This window comes from Pteronotus mesoamericanus, unplaced genomic scaffold (genome assembly GCF_021234165.1).
Source record: "Pteronotus mesoamericanus isolate MK-2021 breed Mesoamerican mustached bat unplaced genomic scaffold, CSHL_Meso_final scaffold_99, whole genome shotgun sequence".
Lineage (NCBI taxonomy): Eukaryota > Metazoa > Chordata > Mammalia > Chiroptera > Mormoopidae > Pteronotus > Pteronotus mesoamericanus.
In genome coordinates, this window is record NW_026555330.1 from 9,101,295 (window position 1) to 9,113,520 (window position 12,226).

Sequence of the window (12,226 nt, forward strand, 5' to 3'; positions counted from 1 at the left end):
ATTTGTGATATATCAGGATTTTATAGGTGGTGAAATTAGAAATGTAACTCCTTGGTTCAAAATATTTAAATATTGATAACTTTAGAGGTGTTCTGAACAGAAAGGTAATTTTTTGATATGTAACTCAATCTGAAAGGACAAAAAAGTTAACACCCTATTATGAAAACAAGCATATTCACATTGGCCAGACCTCTGAAATAGGATCATTACTACTGTTAAAAATGATGGTGACAATATTTTTAATCACTGGATATAAAAAGGGCCCAGGAAAACCATGGCATGTATACACCAAAGACTCACATGGTTCATGAAAAATTTCTGAACACGAGATAACCTGTCTCTCCTCCTAGTTTTTTTCTTAGGAGTTTCTCAACTTTGTCCACCTCTGCATAATATGTATTTTATTTGTTATTTTATAACTATTAGTATACCTTCCTTGGCTTTGTTCATTTTCTAGTTTCCATAAGCAACCAGAAGTTTTCTTTCTTTTTCTTTCTTTATTAGCACAGAAAATGTAACACTGTTCTCTTTTGCAAAGCTCTATAGGAGAAAAGGGAAAAATGAATATTCTCCATGACACTTTCATGAGTAAAAGGCTTTCCAGGTAGCAGACTGCAAAAACCAGAGTTTAGAATTTGTGGTACAAAACAAGAGGCGATGTACAGTGTATATTGTTTGTTTTGCCCGTTCCCCCGAAGTCTTGGCAAAGCAAGGTGCTGTTTCATTTTCCTAACATGTTGCTTTTAATCTTCTGTGATAGGATTAAACTGCCTTGATAATAAATACCAAAAGTTTCCAATTCATATTTCTCCTGTTATCTCTCCCCTTGGAGGTACAGTGGCAGTAAAATTAATGAAAGAATGAATTAAAGCGAGATGAATTATTTTCTACTTATCTGACATATACTGTGATTCACTCTGTATGAAACTGCCAATGGGTAGTTTCAGGACTGTGTTGCTTAGGGTTTTATAGCTGAGTCAGCGGAACCGAATTAATGATTGATTTCTAAAAGCTTCCCTTAAGTAAACTTAATCTATTTTTGCCTTTTTATATCCTAGGTGCCCAAACCAGTAGATTATTCTTGCCAACCTTGGTAAGTATTAAAAATGTTTATGCAGCTAAGGGGGAATGCCATACCCTCTGTTCGAGGACACTTTAATGTGAGGGTGCTAATCCACATTCCATTTCCTTCTGTTGGACAGAGGTGTTTTCAGACGTCACAGAATGCCATAATGAATTTTTATATTGCTGACCTTTCCACATGTTTATCAGAGTGGCATGTGTGGGCGAGTGTGCACACACATGCAGACGAGCGTGGCTGTGAACTCAGCGTCTGTGACAGCCACAGGCAGGAACGGGACCTGGGCAAATAGGCTTCTTGCATTTTAGAAAAGTAGATGCCATGAAGCAGAGGAAAAATTAAGTGTGATTTCATTGTCTGAAACTAAAAGGTAGCCTAGGAAGATAACAATACGATTTATAACATGTCCTATGGGCGGAGCAAGATATATTCACATCTGAAGTTGGGGGTCTGTACGGAGCTCACTGACCACTTGGGGGTAGTGTTACCATTACTCGAAACAAGGAAGCAAAGTGGGTAGCGATCATTGCTTTGCAGACGTGATGTGCTCACAGAACAGTGATGTCTGCACCTGGATCCGGACTAGTTGTGGCCATCACATGATAATAAGTAATATACACTGACTGCTTACAGCGTGCTCAGTACTTTACACCTTCGTTTAACTTTGCTCTGGCAGCACCTCAATAAAGAAGGTTTGTTTTATTCTTTCTAAAGATGAGGAAACAAAGGTTCAGGCCATGCAACTAGTAAGTTAGAGCCAGGATTCCAAGCCATGCCTCCGTACCATGCTGTGCCGCTTGTCAAAGTGAAAAATGGGCATGTCTACTTATTTATCTCCATTTCCCTATATTTTCTGTTTGGCTCTTCTTAAAGTGACTGCATCTCCTTGCATTTTCTTGACAGTGAAGTATATGCATCCAGGTCAGATATGAAGACATGTATATAAATGAAATATCCCGCAAGGATATGGTACTAATTCAGCTTGTACGTGTGGAGAACACCTGAGTTGTCTGATGTTCTTAGAACGTTCAGGTTATTTCCTGTCACCTAACCATAGCAATGGAAAATGCCAGGGATACCGTGATGAGAATAACAGAGTGGAGAGTGAGCGATGCAGAACACTCTTTAGAGAGGATGGTCAGAGATGACCGCTCTCTAATTAAGAGGGCTGAGAAGAAAGGGTGTTGATAGAGGATGTTCTTCAGACAGGAATAGAGCCTCCGCAAAGACTCTGAGACCACAAGGAGCTTGGCGAGTGTTGGAGGCTAGTGAAGGAGAGGTTGTAAGAGAGGAGATGAAAGTGCCAGGTGTGAGTAGGATCAGACTAGGCACTAGTAGTTCATGTGTCGTCATAACTGGGCCTCTGACCCAAGGCGCCATCTGCGTAAGATGCCCTCAACCCTGCTTTCTTGATGGAAAGCTCACCTGTCCTCCTTCAATGAGCTCTCGTTGAATGCTCCCCGTGCCTATTTTAAGTAAATATTTAGTGTATGGTAGAGGTATAGTATGGTATAGTACAGTACAATATTTACACTGTTACATGTATCTATAAGTAAATCAGAGTCTTTTTCTGGAATAGTAATTCATGAATAACTTTGAAAGAGAGCCAATCTAAACATAAAACTTATTGCCTTTATCTTTGGTTGCCCCAAATTTCTGATATATTTTGTCAGTAAAGGCTAACTAAGCCTATATGTGCTGTAAAAGATCACTGAAGACTCTTCTAAACATTGAATTTGGGCCTTTTATAATTATTGTTATTGGTATGGAGTTTGAATGTGGTTAAGCCAACATAGTTTATGAAGAACTGAATTCTGCTTTTGAAAAAAATATTTTAAAAATATATCTGTACTCAGTACTACTGACTGCTTAAGAAAACTTGTCAAAAGTGTGGACTACAAGAATTAATCTTATATCCAAAAATTATTTTAAAAAATAATTTAAATTGTTACTGGACTTTTCTTGAAAAAAAGTGTTCAAAGTAGATTTCGTTTCATAGTGTCCTCAAAGATAAGTCCCTTTAGCATTTCATATATATAATAACGGCAAGGGGGAGGCTTTGGCGCTGTGTGAATGTGCACGTGTGTGTGCCTGGTGCAGGGTGGCCCCTCCCAAAACTCTATATGACAGACACCCTTTTGAATCCAGTACCTATTGACTCCTCTCTCTGTTTCATTTATTTATCTGACAAATATTTCCTGGGTGCTTACTGCATATTTAGCGTTGTTCACTTTACTCTTGTTAACTTTGTGGAACATCTGTGCTTGGAAGAATTTAAGGACGTTTCTCTGCATTATTTTATTTTTTTTTTAAAGGACTGTAATTAGTTGGTACAGAAGCCAAAAGAGCTCAGATCTGCCACTAAATTAAAAGTTGACAGATGCTTATTTTTTGCCTGTTCTTTTCCTGGTCCATTACGCAACTGTTCTGTGTGATTGTTTCTTACAGGTTCGCAGGAGCTATGGAGAGATTGCAGGCGGAGACTGAACTTATTAATAGGGTCAACAGTACTTACCTGGTGAGGCACCGGACCAAAGAGTCAGGAGAATATGCAATTAGCATTAAGTAAGTAGAATAAGTACTTTTACAGAAATAGATTTCCTGTTTTCATAGTTGCACAGACCACCTGACACGTAGAACACCGAAGTTGAAAACCAAGGTTCTAATTACAGAGGAAATGATGCTCCTATCCAGACAGTTCATTAATACTTGAAAATGTCTGTTAGAAAAACAGTATTAAGTGTTATAGGCTGCTAATTGGCATATGAGATCTCTTTCATAACAATGCATTTTGGTGACTTGATGTGTGTATGTTTTTAATAAATTCTAAGAGTGTAAATTACTAGATTTTTGTATTTCTATATTCTCCAGCGGAACTTACTAAACAAATTGGGCATAATGGTTGGTCAAATCTAATCCCCCTTCTCACTTCAAATATTGGTTGTGTCTTCAACCAATCTAGTAAATATATTTTGTTAATTAGCTGTCACCCGTGTATTGGCATAGGTATATATTTTGTCTTTCGAATTAATTCCTATAACCTTATTGGGGCATGCCCTCCGGTAATTATTGATTTCTACTGATTAAAAACACATTTATATTCATAAGTTATTCATTGCCCACAGGTACAATAATGAAGCAAAGCACATCAAGATTGTAACAAGAGATGGCTTATTTCACATTGCAGAAAATAGAAAATTTAAAAGTTTAATGGTAAGCATTGATTAGTTCTTTTCAATCTGTGGTCTTTATTTTTCTCTTATTAGAAAGGTCAGTTTAATTCTATAGTTTCATGGAAATCCTACTCACTGAAAAGTTGTTTAAAGAGAATCATAGTATAATTTTGTAGCAGATCCTGAAATTTCTCTTTTTTTATTCTATTAAAATTTTTTAAAGTGCATTTTATTGATAATGATATTACGGCTCTCCCATTTCTTTTCCTCCCCTTTCTCCCCCTCTGCCCTGCACCGCCCCCTCCCCCCAGCAACCTCCCCCTCCCTTCGTTCATGTCCGTGGGTCGTACATATCAGTTCTCTGGCTTCTCCATTTCCTATACTGTTCTTAACCTCCCCCTGTCTATTTTGTACCTATCAACTATGCTTCTTCTTCCCTGTACCTTTCCCCCCATTCTCCCCCGCCTCCCTCCCCGCTGATGACCCTCATGTGATCTCCATTTCTGTGATTCTCTTCCTGTTGCAGTTGTTTACTTTGTTTGTTTTTTAGGTTCAGTTGTTCATAGTTGAATTTGTTGCCATTTTATTGTTCAAAGTTTTGATCTTCTTCGATAAGTCCCTTTAGCATTTCATATAATAAGGGCATAGTGAGGATGAACTCCTTTAACTTGGCCTTGTCTGGGAAGCACTTTTTCTGCTCTTCCATTCGAAATGATGGCTTTGCTGGAGAGAGTCATCTTGGACGTAGGCCCTTGCCTTTGACTTTGAATACTTCTCTCCAGCCCCTTGCCTGTAAGGTTTCTTTTGAGAAACTGAAAATTCTAGTTTTAAGAATCCCAATAGTTTTATATTGCCCTATTCATGGTTTTCATTGTAAACTAAGTTTGCAAGTTTTATTATTAGTTTTTAAAGATTTTATTTATTTATTTTTAGAGAGAGGGGAAGGAAGGGAGAAAGAGAGGGAGAGAAACATGGAAGTGAGAGAGACATTGATCAATTACCTCTCGTACACACCCCAACTGGGGACCAAACCCACAACCCAGGCGTGTGCCCTGACCAGGAATCAAACGTGCAACTGCAGGACCACGCTCAACCAACTGAGCCAGACTGGTCAGTGCAAGTTTGCAAGTTTTAGATACTATTTCAGACTCTACAGTATTTATGAATCCGAGTAATAGGCAAATTCAAATATAGTCAATTTTCAGGCATTTGTGTGTTTTGCCTTGTGTTTGATGAAGCCCAGCGAATGTTTAATATGCATCTCTGTCCTCCTCTTCCTTCTGCCGCCTCTGTCTCCTCAGGTAGAGGAAGGTATTTTAAATTATAACATAAAAGTTGCAATCATAATTGGTAAAACACTTCTCACATTCAGGTTTATTTCATACAAGGTGCAATATAATGTCACATACAAAAACGTTTTGTATTTTTTGCTGTTTTATAAATTATCTGTGTTCTACTTTATTACCTTGCACAGTTAAATATTAGCAAGGTAACATTTTTACAACAATCTCATAGGAACTTCATATTTACCATATTTTGCCAGGTATAATGCACATTTTCTTGCCCAGATTTTTGAGGGAAAAATAATGGTGCGCATTATGTATGGGTGTAATGAGGACCTACCATGGGACTAATAATGGGTATAATAATCCCACGTATAATGCACACAAAAATATGGGTGCACATTATACATAGCAAAATATGATAAGTTGAAATAGTATATTGTTCCCATGAAAGAAGATTGCTTTTGTTTGAAAGATTATTTTATTAATTTTTACAATTTAAATAATGACAAGAACTGTTTGCACAACATCAATGTAACCTGGGTAGCCAAGGAGAGTGGACTAGAACGTGTACTAGTGAACAATGATGACTTCACTGTACTAGTCAGTGGGGGCGGTACACGCTGTTGAATGAGCATGTGCACTGTGTGGCTGTCACATTCAAGATGACTGAGCGAGCAGAGCAACAAATCTGCATCCAATTTTGCATTAAGCTTTACTATTCCTCTATGGAAACTATTCAGGTGATCAGAAGGCCACAGCTATGGGCCACAGGTGATTGGCAGCTTCATCATGAGAACACACCTGCTCATGTATTACATCTTGTACAGAGTTTTTTGAGAAACATCAGATCACTGGGCGACTCAGCCCCCTTATAGCCCAGATTTGATGCCCTGCAATTTCTGGCTTTTCCTAAAACTAAAATCACCTTCAAAAGGGGAGAGATTTCAGACCATCAGTGAAATTTAGGAAAATATGATGGGGCAGCTGATGGCGACTGGGAGAACTATGTGAGGTCCCAAGGTACCTACTTCGAAGGGGGCTGAGGCGTCATTGTCCTGTGTACACTGTTTCTTCTGTCTTGTATCTTCTTCAATAACTGTCATATTAAATGGATGGATACTTTCTGGATTTTCTTAACTTTATGTATAAACGATTCATCTATGTCATTATACTGTATATGCATTGCTGATAGTAGAAAAGTTCACATTTCCCTAAAAGTGGTCTCAAGTCTGTTTGTCAGGTTTGAGAGAGTTTCTCTAGAGATAATGAAGAATTTGGAAACAGGACATAAGATGCATTTGCAGTGCTCTGCTGAGCACTTTGAGTAACATCAGGAAGAACCACTCATTGATTGAACCATCAATCAAATGGCACATAACTGCAGCCTTCCGGAAAACATCTCAGAGCACTTTGCAGATGTTAACATCAAAGTTAAACTGAGAGTAAGAGAGCCTGACACAATGAGCCAGCCAGAAAGCCTTATCCGAAAACTTGGAACCACTTCAGGACTCCGTGTTTTTAAGAAAGCGAAGCATCCTGAGTTGAAAGAAGAGTCAGAAAACTCTCCGATATAACTATCACATTCCCCATCCAAAGGCTAAGGGTGGGCAGCAAGATCACCTCCTGGAAAATGCAAACTCTGTCAAATTGGGGGCTGAGATCCAGGCATCCTCCCTGCGGGCAGTGACTCACCTTCCATGGGAACAAGCAGGCTGCGCACCGAGAGACCTGGACCCGAGCATCTTCCTGACGCGAAAACCTGGGGGGCTGGTGGCAAGGGGATGCACAAATAATGAGTCACAGCCCCCGCTGAGACATGATCAAAGCACGCGTGCAGGGGGCGTCTCCTCGTCACCGCAAGACACACCAGCCTGAGCCTGCGCCTGCAGGACTTCCGCGGCTGGTAATGAGGCTGCCGCACAGTGTCACAGCTAACAGGAGACTTCAAAAAAAAAATGCCGTTGGGCCAAAGATGGCTTCCCGCCTTGCCGACTGGGAAAGTAACAAAAAGAACTCCCAGCAGAGGAGACATGCAAACGGGATGAAAGGGGTAGTCGCTGGGAAGGGCCAGACAGTTCAGCTTTGTGTCACCTGGGTTCAGCTCGTAAAGTGCTGCAGCAGCCAAGGTTTGATGGGAAAGCCAGTCACCCCACAGTGACCGGATGAGTGGACATCGGTCCTCGGTTGTGATCTGCATAAGAAGCAACAGAAGCCCAGAATTCAAATATAATTTGTACTAGACAGCAGTGAAGGTTTCGGCAGGGAGGGTCCAGAAAGGGAATTAAAAGTCCCTGCCACAGTAAAATGAGCTACTCTTATAGGGTAGGTGAAGTATCAGAAAACGCCACTGCTAAAGACCCTCACATGTTAGTTTTACCTCAGTATCTGGGGGTCTTCCGTGAGGAAGCGCACAGCACAGGGGGTTCCAGGGAGGGGATTAAAAATCAATAGCAGCCCAGGCGGGTGTGGCTCAGTGGGTTGAGTGCCGGGCTGCAAACCAAAAGGTCGCCGGTTCAACTCCCAGTCAGGGCACATGCCTGGGTGGTGGGCCAGGTCCCTGGTTAGGGTCATACATTCACACCGTGTAAGTACTTTGCGGTCAGCGACTGACCACATGGACGACAGTGGTCCCGTAAGATTAAAATGGAGCCGAAAAAGTCCTGTGCCCTAGTGATGTGGTAGCCACCCTGACGTCGCCCTGCAGCAGGTTCTTGCGTGTCTGTCTGTGGTGGTGCCGGCGTAAAGAAACCGGCAGTGCTGCCAGTCCCATAAAAAGAGAAGTGCGTGCACGAAACTTGCTCACAACAAGGAGCACCCGTGTCACTAGTTTATGTATGTACCATACTTTTCATCATTATTTTAGAGGGCGCTCTTTCTACTTATTAAATGAAAATGTTGGCCGATAACCGGGTGCTGGTTGCACCGGCAGCAGCCTCCTGCCCAGAGTCTCTTGACGGCATCCTGTTCTTGTGTGTGATTTAATCTCACGGTGGCCCCTCCGCGCCGATGTGATGAAACCGCCGAGGGATGCGTTTCTGAGAACGTGTACCATCGTTAGGTGCCCCGTGACCGTGACTGTAAAAGGAAAGAAAGATGAGGAACTTAAAATCTCAGCCTTCGAAAAATACCTCTGCCAGACGTAGCGGATGACTGTAAAGAGCAGCGACGAGACAGCTGGACTAGTCTGGAGCTGCCCTGGCTCCGTGCGTCTGCTGAACAATTTTACGTTGAGTCCCTCCTATGTGAAATCACTGTTTTTCCAGAATTCAAAAGCGACCCTGCACTGCTTAAAATGCTCTCAAATTAGTACACCTGAGCCGAGAATCTCACCGCAGTTCTGTCCCATGAACCTAAAGTAGGAAACACCCCACCAGAGGGGGTGGCTTCGATCTGGAACCAGCCCCTTTGGGAGGAGGTGGCGGATTCACCAACTCGGCAACGCAGGGGCCTCTCTGGACCAGGGCCACCCAGCGTTGTGGAGTTTCCCTTCATCACGGTCGTGTCCGATAGCACCATTCCCATCATCAGCAGGATCTGTGGTGTTGCGTGGCTGTTCCTTCAGAAGAGTTCACTCTCCGCCCATCGTTGGTGGTAGAGTTATGTTCTTCTCCCTGTGGAACTCCTTAGGGCCCAGAATTCCATTTTAATTTGGAAAGGATGTAGAACACAAGCAGACCCCAAAACTTGTTTTAAATTAGCCACTTCCTCAAAGAGAAGGTTGGCCTTGGGTGGTTGTGATTTCACTTTTTCCCCCTGGGCTTCCATAATGTGGCGAATCAAAATTTGTGTCTTTCCTAGTCGTGAAATTCAGTTTCTAAACGCATTTCCGTATCCAGATGACAAGGCATTAAGTTTGCTCTAATTTCCTGTATGCCACACAATTCATGTCCAGATGCTCTCTATAAATCATCTCCGTTGCCTGTTGCCTTGGAAACTGGAATGACTGGCTCTCATTATTGTTTGGAGAGACTTGAATCGCTGGCAACTCTGTGTCAGTGTGAGATAAGGGAGCGAGGAGCCATTGCTTTTGTTTAGAGTCGTCTTATTTACTTGTAGTACCTGAAGGTCAATGGCGGCTAAAGCAGGGGGGGATCAGACTAAGATACAGAAAGCACAAAGGCATGAATTGTGGAGAGCCACGGTGGCACTGTTTAATTCCACCTCGTTAGAGTCATGAAGGAAGGTTTACCCTTGTAAGACGGTAAAAATGGAACTGAACTCTATTCCATGCTCTGGGAAGTGATAAAGGGGTGTTTTGCAGCTCCCTCGTAGGCGTCGCGCCAGCCTCACAAAAACTTTAATTCATGCTAATTCGTAATGTACATACAATTCATGTTAACTGTAACAAGATTATGCAGAGGTTCAAAGTTATTGGCTCCTGACTTTCAGGTTTATTTTTGTATTTTTTACTAAAAAAAAAAAAAAAGATATTTTGCTCCGCTGAAATAACGGGCCCCAGAGAACAGTTCCCTGGTAGCGTTTGCATCTTCGTTGCAATATACACACGTGTGCAGCTCTTTCGGAGACCTTGCAAAATGTTCCCTTTCATTTAAAAAATTTTATGTAATAGTATCGGTCTCCAGAATTTAATTCCAAGCCTTGCCTTTGCAAACCATGTTAAAAATCACTGAAATACAAAGGCCATATTCTGATCATTGACACCATTTTGAGGATGTGTATTTCTGTCTGGTATTTTGTCTCCCTCCTCCTCCTTCCTCTCCTTTCTTCTTTTTTAGTTGGTCAGATTTCAAATTCCCTTGCTTCATGAAGGATCCCTGTCATTTCAACAAAGGAAGAAATTAATATTTTCTTTAAGTTATAGATATAATGTGTGTAAAAGCCTAGCATCTCAGAGCTAAGCAAACCAGGTTCCTGGTCCATCACGGACTCTCAGCAAGTGCTCCTTCCTTGTATTCTCCTGCCGTGTGGACTTATGTTTGCCAGGTACTATTTGCTAATTGTGCGAGGTAGTTAAGAACACCGTTTTTTGCGGGGCAGGCACCAGCTACACGACCTTGCGCAAACTGATTAACCGCCCTGGGACTCGAGCATCAGTCGGGACGAGACCCGTTTCTCATTCGCTGTGTGAAGATGTGAGGAACTACGTACAGGGCTGGTCAGGGCACGGCGGCAGCTGTTCGGATAGTCGCGTGCACCAGGCTCTTCATCCGTTCTTTCCTGCAGTCCGGGAAATTGCTCGTTACCCCTGTTTGACGGATGTGGGAGTTGAACAACCTCCCTTTGCTTTATCCCGTGCTGCAGCCAGCCCTGCAGCCTCCTGTCTATGAATGTGGTCCTTACCCCCTCATATCTGTCCCCAGAATTGTGTACGCTCTGCTTAAAGCACCCTCTCCTCCTTCCTGGCTTTCCACATTTCACACGTTCTCCAGTGTAAGCCAAGCTAACTCCATCATGCAGTCTTCTCTCATCCTCCAAAAAAGACTGGGAGCAGGAAGTTCTTGGTCTTGCCTTTGAACTCCCATCATCCCTCGCTTTTTTTGAAAGGTGAGAACTCCAAGAGGGCCCAGGCCTTGTCTTCCTAATCTTTGCGACCCCTTGAACTCCCCACACCATGCCTTTCGCAACTCATCTCAGTTTGGTCGTAAATGATTAATGTATCATTGACAATTCTCTTTTCCTTCTTTTTCTTCATTGACAATTCTCTTTTCCTTCTTTGGCTCCATTGATTTGTTTTGGGAACTTTGACCATAACTACTGAATGGAGATATTGAGTTGGTATCAGTGTGATTTTTTATATTACTATTAGTAGTAGTAGTAATAATTAGATTTTATATATTTATTTCTAGAGAGGGGGAAAGGAGGAAGAGAGGGAGGAACATCAGTGTGTGCTTGCCTTTCATGCGCTCCCTACTGGGGACCTGGCCCGCAACCCAGGCATGTGCCCTGACTGGGGATTGAACCAGTGACCCTTTGATTCTCAGGCCAGCACTCAATCCACTGAGCCACACCATCCAGGGCTGATTTTTAGAAGAAATGAGTTGGTTTCACAGAGTTTTTCAGCAATCGTACAGCAATAGAAGCAACAAATAATTCAGTAAAAGGGATTTTGCTTCCATTTTCATTTCAGGTGTTTGTAAGAGATGTTCTATCTACAGTACTCATCGGATGATAATATGCATTTTTCCCATTATGAATTCATTATTATTCAATTTCTGTTTCAAGTAGAGGGGTTCAGGTTTGTGCAGAATCTATGAAATCAGCATCTCAAAAGAAATTTCCTGAAATTTTAGTATGCAAGATGGTGGGAGGTTATTATATTAGCCTCGGATGTCTTTAAGACAAATTCGGTGTTAGAGGAGATTGGAAGCCCCCACGCCGTTGACCTCTGTGAGCCCCAGGAGGTACGCAGAGCTGGGAGACAGGCGCTTGCAGTTCGCCGTTGGCCTCAAGCAGCGCCGAGTGGCATTTGTGGCTTATCCACCTTGGTTTACCATGGAAAACGACGTTGAGAATCAAGTTTGTTTTTCTGCGATGTTGAGAGAAAATGCAGGAAACTGGAAATTGCTATATATTCAGCAAACAGCTGTTCCCTTTATTTTTGTCTAGAAAGGCAAGTATTTCATAAATAAGAACAATAATTACTGTTCTGAAATTGAGGTTCAGTATGGTTTCTTTTCATTGACCACATCTGACGGAAGACTAACAGGATGTTCTCCATCCGCGAA

The 12,226-nt window shown here is 42.0% G+C and overlaps 1 protein-coding gene across 1 annotated transcript in view; it reads left to right on the top strand.

Moving 5' to 3' along the window:
- The window catches only part of VAV3 (vav guanine nucleotide exchange factor 3), a 270,926-nt gene that overhangs the window by 243,001 nt on the left and 15,699 nt on the right, over nucleotides 1–12,226 (top strand). The window contains exons 22-24 of the mRNA XM_054564899.1: nucleotides 1,059–1,093; nucleotides 3,530–3,646; nucleotides 4,207–4,294. Of these exons, the coding sequence (XP_054420874.1) occupies nucleotides 1,059–1,093; nucleotides 3,530–3,646; nucleotides 4,207–4,294 (240 nt within the window). The remainder of the gene's footprint in view (nucleotides 1–1,058; nucleotides 1,094–3,529; nucleotides 3,647–4,206; nucleotides 4,295–12,226) is intronic.